Below are 17886 nucleotides of genomic sequence, written 5' to 3' on the forward strand. Positions count from 1 at the left end.
GATTTATCACATCTAGTCTAGTCGCGAAAAATCGAGCCCTGAGCACTCTCCCACTGACTCCTGTACTCCAGCGCCGCGAGAGGTGCAGGCAGAATCGGCCGGAGGAGCAGCAGCAGTCGACTCACCACGGTGAAGACACCATGGTAAGTCAATCTAAGTACGTCGACTTCAGCTCCATTATTCATGTAGCTGAAGTTGCATAACTTAGATCGATCCCCCTCCCCCCCCCCCTCCCCGCCCAGTGTAGACCAGGGCTCAGAAACTTTTCAAGGGGTTGAAATGTTAAAACAAATCCCAGGAGATGATATACCACCAGTGGGCAGATAGCAAGTGGGACAGTTAAAGGTCCGTGATACGTTTATTGATCATTAGTCTTGATTTCTCAGTTAAGGTTGCATTAGTTTTTCACTTAAAGCTGGAATTTCATGTGAATTTAGTTTTTCACTGAAAGATGGAATTTACAGAATCATCATAGAATATCAGGGTTGGAAGGGACCTCAGGAGGTCATCTAGTCCAACCCCTTGCTCAGAGCAGGACCAGTCCTCAACTAAATCATCCCAGCAAGGGTTTTGTCAAGCCTGACCTTGAAAACCTCTAAGGAAGGAGATTCCACCACCTCCCTAAATAACCCATTCCAGTGCTTCACCATACTCTCAGTGAAAAAGTTTTTCCTAACATCCAACTATACCTCCCCTACTGCAACTTGAGACCATTACTCCTTGTTCTGTCATCTGGTACCACTGAGAACAGTCTAGATCCATCCTCTTTGGAACCCCCTTTCAGGTAGTTGAAAGCAGCTATCAAATCCCCCCTCCTTTTTCTCTTCTGTAGACTAACCAATCCCAGTTCCCTGAGCCTCTCCTCATAAGTCATGTGTTTCACCCCCTAATCATTTATGTTGTCCTCCACTGGACTCTTTCCAATTTTTCCACATCCTTTTTGTGTGTGGGGGGGGGGGGGGGTGGGGGGGGGCACAAACTGGACACAGTACTCCAGATGAGGCCTCACCAATGCCAAATAGAGGTTAATGATCATGTCCCTCGAGCTGCTGGCAATGCCCCTACTTATACAGCCCAAAATGCTGTTAGACTTCTTGGCAACAAGGGCACACTGTTGACTCATATCCCGCTTCTCATCCACTGTAACCGTTAGGTCCTGTTCTGCAGAACTGCTGCCGAGCCATTCGGTCCCTAGTCTGAGGCAGTGCATGGGATTCTTCCATCCTAAGTGGAACTCTACACTTATCCTTGTTGAACCTCATCAGATTTCTTTTGACCCAATCATCTAATTTGTCTAATTTGCCTTCAATCTCATGGGGTTGTCCAATTTATATTCTGAGTATAATTGTACATTATATACATGTTTTATGTACTGGTTGTGCACATGTATAATTTAAATATATATGCATATATGCAAATATATTTTCGTTTGTTTTGAGATCATTCAAAACTCCAATTGCACTGCAAAATAAATACCTACAGCTAAACTTAAACATGATCCACTATGATAGCTTGAAAGCAAAGTGAAGGAGCTTCTTTTTATTTAAAACAAGATTGCACGTGAACTGCAATTCTCCCAACTAACAACAACAGCAAAAGCAATCAGCAAAACGGTGTGTCGTTTGTCTCTTCAAATTACCAATCGTTGAATCGCTGGCACATTATTTCCTTCCCTCCCTCCTTCAGTTCTGGGGCTGGCTGCAAAGTCTTATGCTTGTGCTATGTTCAGGACGTATACTGCCAGGCTGATTCCCACGCACAGAAACAATATTTAGACGTTGCTTTGGCTTCTTCCGCGGCATTCTGGAGAAAGCCAATCTGCCGCCCTGCATTGCCATCTATTGGCCGCGGGGCCTCACTGCTCTGTCTTCCCCCAGCTCCACCATGTCTGCCGCAGCTTTGCTAAACCGGCAGCTCCACAATGAGCAAGTGGCTGAGCCCCGGCCCCATGCCTCCTGCCATTGAAATGCCTTAGAGGGCAGAATCACCCGCGCTCGCCCAGCGCCTCGTGCCGGAGACAGGCCGGGCCGCTCTCTGCGGCAGGTCGGCGCGCGCGTGTGCCCCCACCTGCCTTCTGCGGGGGGCAGGAGGGCGCGGGGGAAGCCCCCTCCTCTTAAGGACGGTGCCTAGCCAAAGCTGCTCGGGTTCTCCCGCGGCCCCGTCCGCTGACCCAACTCCCTCGCTGCCTTCCAAAGAAGCGGATGCAGCGGAGGCGGCCAGAGACCAAGCAAGAGACGCAGCTGCCGCAGCCAGAGCCCGGCCCGCGGCGGAGGCTCTGCGGGAGGCAGCCGCGCGGGCCAGGCTCCCCGCTCTCCCCCGCTGCACACTACCATGTTCGGCGCGCGCCGCCAGAAGAAGAAGGGGAAGCTTAAACCCGGGCGCGCGGCGCCGCGCACCAGCCCCTGCCAGTCTGGGTCTCAGCCGGCCGGGGTGGGGGGGGGACCGGCCGGCGGACAATGGTGTGAGGCGGGGGAGCAAATCAGGAGGCTGGGTCTCGGCTGGGCGGGCTGAGCGGGAAGCGGCTGCGGAGCCGGGAGAAAGTTGTGCCTCCCCGTGGGAAGCGGGAGCGCGGGGAGTGCGCGCCGGGGACAGGCGCGGCGCGGCGGCTTCTTGTATCGGCATGTGAGTCCGTGTGTGCAGCCTGGCAGCGAGAGGCGGCAAGGGAGCAGCCTCTTCGTCCCTCCGTTAGCCCCCAGTGCAGAGACATCCCCCCCCCCATCTTCCTCCTGCCCTCCCTCTTTGTGCGCCCCTCGCCCCCCTTCCTCTCCTTCCTGACTCCCCTTCTCCCCTCCCCTCGCTCCGCTCTCTGGACCCTCCACTTGCCCGCCTCGCTCCTCCGTTCCCCGCCCCCCGCTCTCCATCCCCCCCCCCCCACTCCCTCTCTCTTGTTCGCCCCTCCCGCCCCGCCACACACACACACACACTCGCTGGTCGCGGGCAGAGCGCTGAGAGCAGCTTCGGGAGCCAGCCCTTGGCAGCGCCGCCGCCGCCGCCGCCGCGCTCGATGTGTGTGTGCCGCGGGGGCTCGGCGCAGGCTGGGCGGGGGGCGCCGTGTGCGTGCGTTCCTTCTCCAACCTTCCCGCCTGCGAGCCCCGCCGCCGCCGCCGCTCTCCTTCGCCCGGGCGGCTCGCACGCAGCGCACACCCCAAACAGGCATCTGTATGGGTTGCAACAATGCTTGGGCCCTGGAGATTTCAGGCTCAGTAAGTATTGGGGTTGAGTCCCCCCCCCCTTCCTGTCTGTGTCTTTTTGTGGCTTCCCAATCGCCCCCCCTCCTCCGCAACTCCTCCCCTTCCCCCCTTTGGAACAGGATTTCTCCCAGCTCGGGGTGCTGCTCAGTTAGGTGGCGGAGTCCGGCGGCGGCGGCTGCTGCTGTCGGCGGTACTGAAAGCTGCCTAGAGCCGGCCGCGTAGTGCGGTGAGCTAGGGTTTGAACTCTTTGGGGGAAAGCAGTACACCCCCCCCGCAAACTGTGACCCTCCACTGAGATCTGGCAAGGGAGCGGCGCACAGCCATCACAGACCGGCTTCTCAGGCAGGATGGCAGCCTTGTATAGCACAGATTTAACTTTATTTTCTTTATCTCCACCCCCGTTGTTTTCTTGAAGGAGGAAGGGGGGAGGGGAAACTGTATTTATCTCCTTTACTAACCATAACTGAATTAAAGTTGCAAATCGCCGGGAGTTTGATACTGTACTGCCCGGGCACGTTTCGCAGTGGCTTTTTTTCTTTTTTGGTTTGGTTTGAAGATCAGACGGTTAATGGATGAATAGATCTGATCGGGCTGAGAAAGAATTTGCAAGGTAAATGCTGTAACTAGAAAGATTTTTTGCTTTGATGCAGTGAAGCCGTTTGTCTTCAGTAATTTCGATCCGTTAGATGTTTGGTCGAAATTGTATATATCTAATGTATTCGCCAAGACGTCCGATTCCCTGCTACTTCCCTCCCTGTGCTGCAAGTGCTGGGTTTGCAGTGTTGAACTCGTTGAACAAGAGATGTCTTGCAGTAATGAGACTTATTTTTAGGGTGCGTTTCTCCAAACGAGTGTTGCCTTGAGGAGTGACGCTCTGAGAAGGTTGACCGTAGAAAATGCAGTTTCAATGACTTATTAGTCTCCCCCACACACACCCCCAAACACACAGAAATGCGCATATTCTGTCTCTTAATATTATTTTTAGACAAGTAAAAGTAGGAGAAAGCTGCAAGGAGACAGACTGCAAGAGAGAAAGAAAATCGGATTTGTTTCCGGCTAGATGAAATTCGGGTATTAAATCACTGACGTAGGTCAATGGTAGGATTTTTTTTTCCCGGTTGGCTTTCAATCAGCTCGGGTGTCTTCTCCCCTAAAGGATGAAGAGCACTGACAGCCATCGTTGCTTATAATCAGCATCTCCAATGCTTGAAGTGTTGGCGATTACATATTTCCATGAGACCTAGTTAGATCTCTCCACTTCTATTAGGCTAGTTTTACAAAACATTGGGAATAAACCGTATGCCAGATATGGCTGAGCCTGCGAAGATGATCTTCACGTTTTATATATTTTTTCACAAATTTTGGGTGAGTGGCTCAAATGTCCCCTTTAATTCTCTCTCGCGCTCGCTGTACGTGTGTTCATAAATATCATCCGAGTGAGATTACCTATGTGAGTGAAGATGCAAAACATGAATACATTACTAAAGAGAGCTAGTAAGTGCATTCAGTTACACGGTGGATGTATTTCATTGCATTGCCTGAGAAGTCCATCACAAAAGTTATGTGTTTTTTGTTTTGTTTTTAAATATGCATATATATACAGACATTAACCGTTTTAGGAAAGAGGTGATTTGGGGGATCCAACAGGATTCTTTGTGTTGAATTAATGTACATATCTCACGTTTTTCTTTGGATTTCCTACAAGGACATTTCCAGCAATGGTTAAAAATAATCATGGTAGCAGCTAGTGTCTGTAAAAGTGGGGAAAGACCTTAACAGTGCGCTGTTCGCTAAAGAGGTTCTGAAAGGAAGAAAGCGGGGTGGGTAACAGGGCTGAGATGGGAAACCTCATAAAATGGTGCTTCTTTTCTTTTAAATTAGAACCGTGAAACCGAACTGACAGCCATTTTATGTATATTTATGGGGCTGGTCATGAAAACAAAAATCCGACGAAACACTGAAATGTAGCACATATGAATAGAAACAGAACAGTTTCCAGTGTGACCTTAGCTTTTAAAAATACAGCAGACGTTTAACTCACTAGGAGTTGCACATCATCCTTTCAACCAGACCTGGTGTTATCCAGCTTTTAAAACACTTGGAATTTTGAAATGCCCAGTTCATTTTTAATAGCAACCTTCTCCACCCACATACCCCACACTCTAAAATAAATAAATGAAAACTTTGTGTCTGGTTTATATTTTAAATCTTTATGCTATCAAGTTGTTTTCTTTTCTCTTCTTGCCCTTACAGGAGTTAAAATGTACGCTTGCTGCTCTACAGTAACTTTGGAACAGGACCCCAACAAAAAAATGCATATCTGGATGCTGCAGACGATAGCGGTTGTTTTAACATCGCTAGTCCTGTCGTGGGCAGAAAGCATCGAGTATTATGGGGAAATCTGCGATAAGGCGTGTCCTTGCGAGGAAAAGGACAGCATCTTAACGGTGAGCTGTGAAAACAGAGGGATCATCAGCCTTTTCGAGATTAGCCCACCAAGATTCCCTGTTTATCACCTCTTGTTGTCTGGGAACCTTTTAAACAGACTCTACCCAAACCAGTTTGTTAATTACACTGGGGCTTCGATTTTGCATTTAGGGAGCAATGACATACAAGACATCGAAACGGGGGCCTTTCATGGTCTGCGGGGCTTAAGGAGGCTGCACCTGAACAATAACAAGCTGGAACTATTAAGGGACGACACTTTCCTTGGTCTGGAGAGTTTGGAGTATCTACAAGTCGATTATAATTACATCAGCACTATTGAACCCAATGCTTTCAGCAAACTGCATTTGCTGCAGGTGCTGATCCTCAATGATAACCTCCTCTCCAGTTTGCCCAACAACCTTTTCCGTTTTGTGCCCTTAACTCACCTGGACTTGAGGGGTAACCGGTTGAAGCTGCTGCCCTACCTGGGCCTTTTGCAGCACATGGATAAAGTGGTGGAGCTGCAGCTAGAGGAGAACCCCTGGAATTGTTCTTGCGAGTTGATCGCTCTGAAGGATTGGCTAGACAGTATCTCCTACTCGGCTCTGGTGGGGGACGTGGTTTGTGAAACCCCTTTCCGCTTGCACGGCCGAGACTTGGATGAGGTCTCCAAGCAGGAGCTTTGTCCTAGGAGACTCATCTCGGATTATGAAATGCGGCCGCAGACGCCTTTGAGCACCACAGGGTATTTCCACACTACCCCAGCCTCGGTCAACTCCGTGGCCACTTCTTCCTCGGCTGTTTACAAATCCCCCTTGAAGCCCCCTAAAGGGACCCGTCAACCCAACAAGACCAGGGTGCGCCCCACCTCCCGCCTGCCCTCCAAAGATCTGGGATACAGCAACTACGGCCCCAGCATCGCCTACCAGACCAAATCCCCGGTGCCTTTGGAGTGTCCCACCGCCTGCACTTGCAACCTGCAGATCTCCGACCTGGGCCTCAATGTCAATTGCCAGGAGAGGAAGATCGAAAGTATCTCCGAGCTACAGCCCAAACCCTACAACCCCAAGAAGATGTATTTGACCGAGAACTACATCGCCCTGGTGCGCAGAGCGGATTTCCTGGACGCCACCGGGCTGGATTTGTTGCACCTGGGCAACAACCGGATTTCGGTCATTCAGGACCGGGCCTTTGGGGATCTAACTAATTTGAGAAGACTCTATCTGAACGGGAACCGGATCGAGCGGCTGAGCGCGGAGCTGTTCTACGGGCTGCAGAGCCTGCAGTACCTCTTCCTACAGTACAACGTCATCCGGGACATCGAGGCGGGCACCTTTGAATCAGTCCCCAACCTCCAGCTCTTGTTTTTGAACAACAACCTGCTGAGATCTTTGCCCGCCAACATTTTTTCCGGCCTGACTCTCTACCGGCTGAGCCTGAGGAGCAACCACTTCTCCTACCTGCCTGTGAGCGGGGTGCTGGACCAGCTGAAATCCCTGCTGCAGATCGACCTGCACGAGAACCCCTGGGATTGCACCTGCGACGTGGTGGGCATGAAGCTGTGGCTGGAGCAGCTCAACACCGGGGTGCTGGTGGACCAGGTCATCTGCGAGTCCCCCAAGAAGTTCGGCCAGAGCGACATGCGGACCATCAGGTCGGAGCTGCTGTGCCCGGACTACTCCGACATCATCGTCTCCACCCCCACCCCCTCCTCCATCCAGCTGCCGGGCGGGAGCACCCTTTTCTCCGCCACCGTGCGGCTCAACAGCACGGGCGAGGCGGGGGGCGCGGCGCCCTCGGGCGGCGGGGGCGGATCCCCCTCGTCCTCGGTGCCGCTGTCGGTGCTGATCCTGAGCCTGCTGCTGGTGTTCATCATGTCGGTGTTCGTGGCGGCGGGGCTCTTCGTGCTAGTGATGAAGCGGCGGAAGAAGGGCCCGGGCGACCCGGCCAGCGCCAACAACTCCGACGTGAGCTCCTTCAACATGCAGTACAGCGTCTACGGCAGCGGCCACCACCACCACCCGGCGCCGCCGCAGCCCCGCCACCCGCGCGGCGGCGGCGGCGGCGGCCCGGCCCTGCCCAAGGTAAAGACCCCCGCCGGCCACGTGTACGAGTACATCCCGCACCCGCTGGGCCACATGTGCAAGAACCCCATCTACCGCTCCCGGGAGGGCAACGCGGGCGAGGATTACAAAGACCTGCACGAGCTCAAGGTCACCTACAGCAACCACCACTTGCAGCAAGGGCCTCCGCCCCCGCCGCCCCCGGGGGAGGGGGAGCCCCTGCGGAGCCCCACTTACAGCGTCAGCACCATCGAGCCCCGGGACGAGCTGCTCTCCCCGGTGCAAGACGCCGATCGCTTTTACAGGGGCATTTTGGAGCCCGATAAACACTCCTCCTCCTCGCTGGGCACCCCCGGCACTAATCTCCCCGATTACCCCAAGTTCCCCGCCGCCTACACCTACTCCCCCAACTATGACCTTATGCGGCCCCATCAGTACTTGCACCCCGGGGCGGGGGACAGCAGGCTCCGGGAGACGGTGCTCTACAGCCCCCCGAGTACTGTCTATGTAGAGCCCAACAGGAACGAGTATCTGGAGTTAAAAGCAAAACTAAACGCAGAGCCGGACTACCTCGAAGTGCTGGAAAAACAGACCACATTTAGCCAGTTCTGAGAAACGCCCCCAACAACCACAGCATCTCCTCCTCCTCCTCCTCTAGAGTATTTGTATTTAACAACCACACACAAAACAAAGAAACACAAATGCTGACCCCCTCCCCCTTCCCCCTTTTAACTCATTTTGTTGTAGGGTGAAGTGCCTTGGCACAGGATTTTCAGCTTCGGGGAATGATACTGAAAGGGTGTGCTGTTTCATTTTTATTTTTACAAGTAGGAAACAATCTATTGTGTAAACTGGGCACAACACTTGCCCTTGTGTGTTTGGGTGTCTGTGTGTTGGGGAGGGGGGAAAGAGGGTTTACTTAGGTCAGATTCTGCAGGTTACAAGTACAAAAGTCATGGTCACTTTCATTTTGTTGGACAGACATTGCTTAGTTTTATTTTCTCTTTGGTTGAAGAGTGCAGCGCATGTTTTCCCCTTTTAGCTCTGAGTGAGTCTATATGGCTTTTAAGGAGAGATTTGCACATCCAATTTAATACAAGGTTTCCTTTTTTAAAGGATGTGTTTGTATGCTTTCTGGACTTTTGAATTAAAAATCATATATATATATATATATATATATATATATATATATATATATATATATATATATATATAATCTTTAAAAAGATCACCAGAGATGTGGACAAATCATTAAAGAGGGCAGAGATATATGATCCATAACTGGTTAATGAAAATAACTTATTGATGAACTATACAGATATTTTATTGTAGCACCTATTTTTATATGTGCATTAGCATTTCTCTTTCCTTCACTATTTTAGGGCCCAGTCTTGCAAATACTTACATACCCAAGTAACTCTATTCATGAAAGTAGTCTTGGCATAGGCACCCATCCTGCAAACACTTAGGCAAATGAACAACTTTGCTCAGGTGTGTAGTCCCATAGATTTCAGTGAGTAAGTAAAGTTAGCCACATGCCCAAAAGTTTGGAGGATTGGGGCCGTAGTCAGTGCAACTGTTCTCATAAGTAAAGTTACATGGAAGTGTAATTGTTTTTCAGGATGGGGCCCAGAGTCTGTGAATTGCTCAGAAGTGTTGCAGTACATGTAGAGCTTTATTTCCAAAGCTGAAGTGGTATCAGGAGGACATTTTAAATCACTAAAATTAACAGTAATTATGACCAAATCTTAAAAGACAATCCAAGACAAGCAATCTGGTCAGGATAAAATAATACTGTATTTAGAACCTCCTGCTAGGGCAACTAGTTGGACTAACTAGTGAGGGACATGTGGAAATGGTTCATTTTAGCAGGAAAATTGTTTCTTTTCATTACTCAACCAAAATATAATGATTTGACTACTGTTGTAGCCAATTTCTGATTGTTTAGTCAAATGCAATTGCACTTGTACAGATCCATGTGTATACTGGCACTTTGAAAGACCAAATGATGGACTGTACAAATCTCTATATAATGTCTTTACCCTTTTGGGCATCAGGCAATGGAAAGGATATCCATAAATACAGCATCACTGTAAGATGGGACAACTGGTGTCTCATATGTATCCCAGCACATGTAATTTTTTAAAATACTTTCTGAATAAACACTTGATAACTATTTCAAATGTAAGGACATCAAGTAATGATTACCTGAAGTTCACAATATCTTGCCAAAATCATACTTTGGTATGTGAAACTGCCTTTACTAGCAATCAAGTCTGAACAGAAAGGAACTAACAGTATAATCTGATGTGTTCTTCAGGTTATTTTCAAAACACAATATATTGTAATTTATCAAGGTACCTGACATGGATCAGAACTGGACATTGCTATGTGAATCACCAACATTCTTAATAGTACAGTTTCGTATTTACATTTTTTTTTCCTTTCTAAAGTTTTCATTTACTATATGGATCAGGGTAAGTGATATTTCACATTCTTTTTTACCTTTATCTCTTAGGTTATTGTATTTGGTATTGTCTGGCTAAGATTCGCTACTAACATCTGTTTTGCAAAAGGGCTCTGTTCTGTGCTGCTTTTTCTACTTATGTAAAATATGTGTCTTTATTTTTGTGTTAAACTGGCCTTCAGCAATTCAGGATGAATGATGTGTTGGGATGTGTACTTCCCTTCCACCATGCCCTCCTCTACCCAAACAAACAAAATCAAATGTGCATGACCATACATAACTCTGGGGAGTTTGGTCAATGTACTGAAATATGGATTTTAAATGTGAACAGGAGATTCTTCTTGTTTTATTGCAAAAGGAACAACACATGGCGTTATGGTGTATACTGCTCTTGATCTGTAGCATATCTGTCATTGAAGTCAATGAGAGATGTAAGTGCTGATTGAGGTCTCATTTTGCGGTCTTTATTGAGGAAAAAGTTCCCTTTGAACCATTGCCAAAGCCAAAGGGATTTATTCTCTTCTCATTTACACTGGTGTATATCAGGAATAATCATTAAAGTCAGCAATTACACTGGTGTTAAATGACTACAAGTGAGAAGGCGATTAAGCACATTGGCTTGCACAATGACACAACAGGAAATTTTCTTAGCCCTGGTCTACACTGGCGGGGGGTGGGGGGGAATTGATCTATGTTATGCAACTTCAGCTACGTGAATAATGTAACTGAAGTCGACATACTTAGATCGATTTATCATGGTGTCTTCACCGCAGTGAGTCGACTGCTGCCGCTCCCCTGTCGACTCTGCCTGCGCCTCTTGCAGCGTTGGAGTACAGGAGTCGATGGGACAGCACTCAGGGGTCGATTTATCTCGTCTAGGCTAGACACGATAAATTGATCCCCGCTGGATCGATCGGTGCCCGCCTGAATGATCAGGGCAATATGTGGTCCTTCAGGTGTGAGACTTTTTTTTCTTGTGCACCCAAATTTCAAGTCAATGGGAGTTTTGGGTGGCTTCAGTAGGAATGCAGGATCTGGTCATTAATGTGAAAGGTACATTTTACATGGCATTCTGCCACAAAGAGGCAGCATCCACAAGTGTGTAAATGCACAGGAACAGCTTGAATTTATGAGACCTAGGTGACAGAAGTGCCCGGACAGTCTTTTTATGTCAGAGTTCCTGATGCTGCTATTTCTGATGCCAGCTACCTCCATATTCTCTGCATACACTTGATAGTTGAGACCAGGAAACATTCTAATAGTCCACATGCTAAAATCAGAATAATTAGTGTAATCCTCTTCAGTGCCCTACACCAACTACAAGTAGCAAAAAAATTAAAATATTAGGAGAGCCATTATTGGAGAAGAAAATTAAACATAATCAATTAACCTCCAGCAGCATAGTCTTGAAGAAGAATTCTTAAAAAAAAGACATGGATTTCAAAAAAGATTGTTTACTCATTAAGTATCCTGAAATACAACTAAAAGGGACATTTGATAACTCAGACCTTAATAGAAATGGGGTTACCCATGCAGAGGCTACAATGATTAATTTTCTGAAGAAAATTATAGGTAGAAAGAGGAGATAGAATATCTGATTCCAGAGGTAGTTGTGGTTGTGGAACAATTTATTTGTATGAAAATATGACCTTTGTTTTGCTAGCAGGATCAGTGAAACCATCTGCGTGATGATCTGCTGAGTTAGTGATGACCAAAGAAGTAAAAGTGTCAGAGAAAAAAGTGTGTTAATTCTTTTTTTTTTTTAAGTTGAGAATTGTTCTCCTGGGGCCATTTAGGTCACTTTTTGTCCAATTGTTGCCGTTTTTGACAAGATACGTTGAGTTTCCTGAGATGAAAGACCCTATACATTTTCTTTCAAAAGTTCATGTAAATCCATTATAAAAGAGAAATAAAGGCAAAAGTGAACCCTAATTTCTAAAATGTAAGTGCTAGAATCAACACATGGATTCTGATAATATAATATATAACATTTATTTATAAAAGCAAGTCAAAAGATTTCTTTATCTATCTTCTATATTCAGTATTTTGCCAACTGTTTAGAATACTGATACAATGTTGTATATACTATATAATTGTGCTTTTGGGACAGATTTTCTTTTTTGGTGGTCCAGATTTACATTAATTTCAGAACATTCACCCATGTAATTTCTAGCTGTTTTTATAGATTGTTTTGAACACCAAACTTTTGTTAGTTTTATCATAAGTTAAACATCTGACACAAAAGATGTTTCCACTTTTATATTTATAGGACCTATTTTTGCACACTTTTCTCATGCTGAACTCACAGTGACTTTCATGTCAGTTGTGGCTGAGTAAAACATGTAGGATTGTGCCTAGAGACTGGTATATTTCAGTTTCATATATTTTCCATTATCTATTTATATAACTAGATAACCGATACTCAGGGGTATTCCTTTTAGACCAGATTCTGATACTCCTTGTCATATTTTAGTAGTTTAATTTAATTGAAATTAAGGGTAAGGTACTGTTCAACATGAATAAGATATTAGAATCTAGCCCCTATGTAATACATTATAGAAAAAAAAATCTAAGAAAGCAGTAATATTTAATGTAATGTCAAGCAATATGATACTAATATGATAAACATAGTTTTAGGTGGGTAAATACTTTATAATTAATTGGTAGGTTATTACTATAATAGCTTACATAGCAGTCATAAAATATAGTGAAATACATTTTCTCTCTGTCATTTAAGAGTAATTTTTTTTGGTAATTTTACTGAATGCCATGTTAAAGATCTGTCAGAAGAAGTAGTTACTTTTACTTGAGGGAAAGTCATCATTCATTGATGAAATAATAATGACGGAGAGCAAAACCTTGGTCCTGTAGATGTGTGGAGTGGAGCTTAGGTGGATCTGAGTATCCGCACCCTTCAAAGAGGCTTAAATGGACTCTGAAGTTATCAGACCCCCTCAGAATTGGTTGCATAATTCATATGGGTTCATTGTTTGGGGCAAAGTGCATGAATCCATCCCAAAACAATTATCCATGGCATCCTGGAGACTGGGAGATGGTACCAGGACAAGCACGGAGTTTGTTGTGAGGAGGCTGGTGCTCCTCATTTTCCTGACAGCTGGTGAGACTAAAAGAGTTCTCAGGTGAAGATAGGACCACTGGAGTGATGAGAGCCCAGGGCAAAAATATAGTCTTCCCTTGTGCCTGTACAGCTCCTAGAACATTGTTGTTACTACTGGAAACAAATAATAACAACATAGAGTAGTAGAGAGTGAATGACAAAGACACCCACCTTCTCATCACCACCAGCCTTGCGAAGCTACAATTGGTTGCTTTAGTTAACGTGTCTTAGAGAACCCCCCCTCCACCCACATTGTCCTCCTGCAGCAGTTCTACAGGGAACTGTAGGCCCTGCATAGAGAAGAGTGGAACGACAATCCAAAGGAGGCAAATTGAGGTTGGCTTGTGAAAGGGATGGAAAGGCTGTGAGCTCATTTACATAAGGTCCCTGTCCTAAGCATCTCTGTACTGTGCTCCAGTGAAGTGTGAGTTCTCCCATACAGTGTGTGTCTAAGCCTCCTTCCACTCCAGCCCTGCTATCTTCAGCATATCTGTCAATTAGCATGACCAGAGGTCCTGATTTTATAGGGACAGTCCTGATATTCAGGGCTTTGTCTTATATAGGTGTCTATTACTCCCCACGCCCTGTCCCGATTTTTCACACTTGCTGTCTGGTCACCCTACTGTCAATTCATCTATGTGTAACTGTGATCCATCCTAATATAAATATTATACATCTTTGTAATTTTTATTGCTTTCATTTTACTTTTTCATTATTGAGATGAGTCTCATAATAACTAGTATTGTGACAATACTGCAAAAATGGTATAAACAGGTTTTAGAATGAATGTTTATTCTTAAAACACTGAATGGAATAGTGTCAGAAAACACAAAGACACATTTAGATAGTAGAAACCAGAAGCATTTAATTAATTGGATTTCAAAGGGAATAAAGTGCAATGAATGTAGTAATTAAATGGTTATAAAATTTACTAATTAACTTACAGATAATGGGCCAAATTCTTCTCTTGGTTATACATGTGTTAATCTGGAGCTACACCATTGACTTCAAAGGAATTATTCTAGATTTACAACAGCAGAACAGAGAGCAGAATTTGGCCCTGAATTCCTAAAATAAACCATTCTAAGCATTGTTATTTTGCAAAGGGAAGCATTTCGGTACATAAAGTATGATATTCAGTTGTGGTTTTGCAGAGAGCAGAATGAATGAATTGCATATATTTCCAATCTGCTGGAAAATTAATTAACAGTATTTTAGCATTGCACTTTAAAATGTAATTTGGGTCCGTATTCCCCCGTACCATTTTCAAAGCAAAACTCTCAGTTGATTTTAGAGGGGAGTTCTGTTTAAATCTGGATGGACAGATAAGGACCTTGGATACAATGATTTATGAATTAAAAAAATAATAATTCTGTGGTCCTTACTCAGGCAAACCTACTACAGAAAAATCTCCCACAATGGTAGTTTTGCTAGTGTAAGGTCTGCAGAAAAGATCAGACCCTATGTAATATGTATTGCCATTTTGCACTTTTTATGTAGAATACATTTATATTTGTTTGAAAACTATGGAGTATTTCAGCTTCCACTGCAACATCGTTCTATTTGACAAACGGTGACCACTGCTGTAAGTCATGTGTTCCTGTGCTAGTCTTCAGGAATGTCAGACTAGGGCTTTGAGAAGGGGCGGTGGGGGAGGGAAGAGAGAGAAGCGGTTGATGCAGTATATTGTCTACTTGAGTATGACATGTAATAAAACATTTCCTTCTCATTCTGATTTCAACAGTCTACTTGGCTTATGAAAGTCAGGCTAACTATCTATCATGATAATTGTAACAGTACCATGAAGGGGCTTATTTTTACATTCATAATTTGGATAAGAGGGGTAGCATCACATCACTGTTTCATCTTTTTTTTTTTTTTTAGAGAGATACTTTAACCACCAGTATTTCTAATATGAAGTAAGTATCATTTTTGGCCTTGCTGATTTTTTTTTTCTTTCAAAAAAGAACAATATAGCAACTGTTTCTGGTTAAGAAGATGAAAGTTTAATACAAATGTACTCATATCTTCATCCCATTTTCCATCAGTGTGTTTATAACAGTAAAGCCATGCATGTGATATACACAAAATTAGACGTATTGTTTTCATAAAGACTTCATAAATCAATATGGTGTGTTCTTACTATCAAATGCAGTTTCATTGGCAATTAAAGCCTATAGGATGAGGCCTAATTTGCTTTCAGTTCTTATGTAAACTTTTAGGTCCTGATCCAGCATTGTATAGCACAGGGATGGCAAACTTACTGACCCCCCCCCCCCTGCCCCCCCGAGGAGCATCTGACAATCTTCAGAAGTTCAAGAGCCGGGGCACATTTGCTGGGGGCGTGGCTCAGGGTGGCCGTCAGCTCCCCAGGAGGCGCCCAATGGGGCTCAGGGCTTCAACCCTGCTCCTGCTGAAGCCCCAAGATTCCCCGCTCCCTGCTGGGCAAAAGCCCCTACCCCACCACCCCGCTGCAAGGAAGAGGACCTGAGCCTCCCCCTCCAGTCTGGTAGGTGGAGAAGCGGGGGAGGCTGGGGCTCAGCGAGACTCACTTTAATGGTAAAATAGCCACATGTGGCTCATGAGCCACAGTTTGGGATCCCTAGTGTAGCATGTGGGTAGATTGTTGTATCTACACAGAGCCCCACTGAAGTTAATGTAATCCTGTAGGCCTTACCTTTGCAAAACTCTTGCTGATGTCAATGAAAGGTTTGGATGCACACAGAATGTAAGATCAGGTCCAAGGCAAATAGACAGCTTGCCTGAATATGTATGTTAGGATTGGGCTTAATTTAGTCTGATTCACTAAAACAGCTGCATCTTAAAATAAGGTATTTATATTTGAAGAAGTACATTTGAAAATATTTACATATAGTAACAATGGCCCAGATTCAGCTCTACTGTAAAATATTTTACAGATCATTTTTTACCAAAGAATCTAACAGACTATATGCTGTACTGAATAATAATAATAAGTAACCATAATTAATTAATTTAACTAAAACTATACTAAAACTAAAATCAGTCATTTTAAGGGACCATATTAGATGGACGGTACATTTTAATTTAGTTGTAGACCTTTTGTAATTTTTAATAACTTGTACTCCATGATATGATAATCTCTGGATGGCAAAAATTGCTTTCTTTGTACTGTGCTGATATCCAGTAACATATTTCAGCTTTAGTTACAATCACAGTACAGTTTATGGTACTAATGGCAATTACTCCATACTCTAGAACATTAACAGCTCATAAAGCAAGGTTGATTACAGTAACAGTACTCTTTAGATGAGATTCAATTTTCTCATTGTGAATTTCATTTTAAATATATAATATTAAAATCATAAATATAATTTCAGGTTGGCAGAGCATTCTGTTAAATTTGCTGTGGCAGTACCTTGACCTAAAAGAAGCACTAATAATAATTCAGTGTTAAAAAGTTCTTGCATAGGTTTATAAACCATTCAGAGCTATTTGTCAGCTATATGTTTTATAAGGGGGATGCAAAGTTACTTTTTACTTGATTATATCTAGCAAATTTCAATATGTACATTGCAATTTATTTAAATTTGGGTTGAGTTTAACATTATTCTTAAAATACATATACACATGTAATGTAACAGACCTATTTAAGTAAAAATGATATTTTGTTATATACCACAGCAACTTTCTTAAATTTAAAGTAAATAAGATGAAAGAACATGAGCCATACATACTATTTATTTTCTGTGAGTGTTTATTTCTTTTGGAGTCTAGTGTCCCCTTGATATGTACACTTAACTTTGATGAGGGTTATTCAGGTATATCAAAGGGAAAATGGACCATAGGGTGAAATTCTGACTTCTCTTAGGTCAATAGCAAACTTCCATTGACTTCAGTGGGACCAGGATTTCACCTATAATGTTTTTGATCAAACTGTATTCTAACAGTCCCATCTTTAACATAGATGATTTTTTCTTCCCTGGTGTTTTTTTCCCCAATATCATTAAATATGAATACTGCTTGTCAAATTACAGTATATAGTGAAAAGGAAAACCACAAAACAGCACCTTATAATATTATGCACCTGAATGTTTCTAGAGGTTGCTTTATTTCCCTTTGTCTCTTTTTTCTGTCAAATCAAGTCAACTTTGGTCTTTTTTAACTGAATTTATTCAATTATTTCTAAATTTAGTATGTAATATAATCAATATTGATTTTGGTTAAAATATTCAAATATTGTGAGTCAGTGGTCGTGCAAAGATTTAGAAGTGCTCTATAACTTGTATTTTTGAAAATAATCATCTAGTTCCATAGAGTGGAGACAACAGATGTCTTCTGTTATTTTTGTGTTTTTTTCTCTCTTATTAGACATGAATCACAGTGATTGCTTTTATTTTTAAATATAAACTTTTTTTTATATGCTGCCTGATTAACATACATTATCTGTTATTTGCAGAAGGCTGTTAACCTAATGTTCTTCAAAAAAAAATGTGGATCAATACTGAATCCTTTTGTTAGGCTCTGATGCTGATCTGATCCATGTAGGCAGACTTGTGCTTGCACATAGCTCCATTGATTTTAATGGGACTCTGCCTGTGCCCTTACAGATTGGATTGTGACAGCAAGCAAAATCCTCTT

The 17886-nt window shown here is 44.1% G+C and overlaps 1 protein-coding gene across 1 annotated transcript; it reads left to right on the top strand.

The window, feature by feature from the left end:
• The first annotated feature begins 3004 nt into the window (after nucleotides 1–3004).
• Nucleotides 3005–8293, top strand: SLITRK5 (SLIT and NTRK like family member 5). Its single transcript, XM_077807031.1, has 2 exons — nucleotides 3005–3203; nucleotides 5445–8293. The coding sequence occupies exons 1-2, from the start codon at nucleotides 3005–3007 to the stop codon at nucleotides 8291–8293; spliced, it is 3048 nt and encodes a 1015-aa protein (XP_077663157.1).
• Nucleotides 8294–17886: the final 9593 nt, after the last annotated feature.

Source organism: Eretmochelys imbricata, chromosome 1 (genome assembly GCF_965152235.1).
Source record: "Eretmochelys imbricata isolate rEreImb1 chromosome 1, rEreImb1.hap1, whole genome shotgun sequence".
NCBI lineage: Eukaryota > Metazoa > Chordata > Testudines > Cheloniidae > Eretmochelys > Eretmochelys imbricata.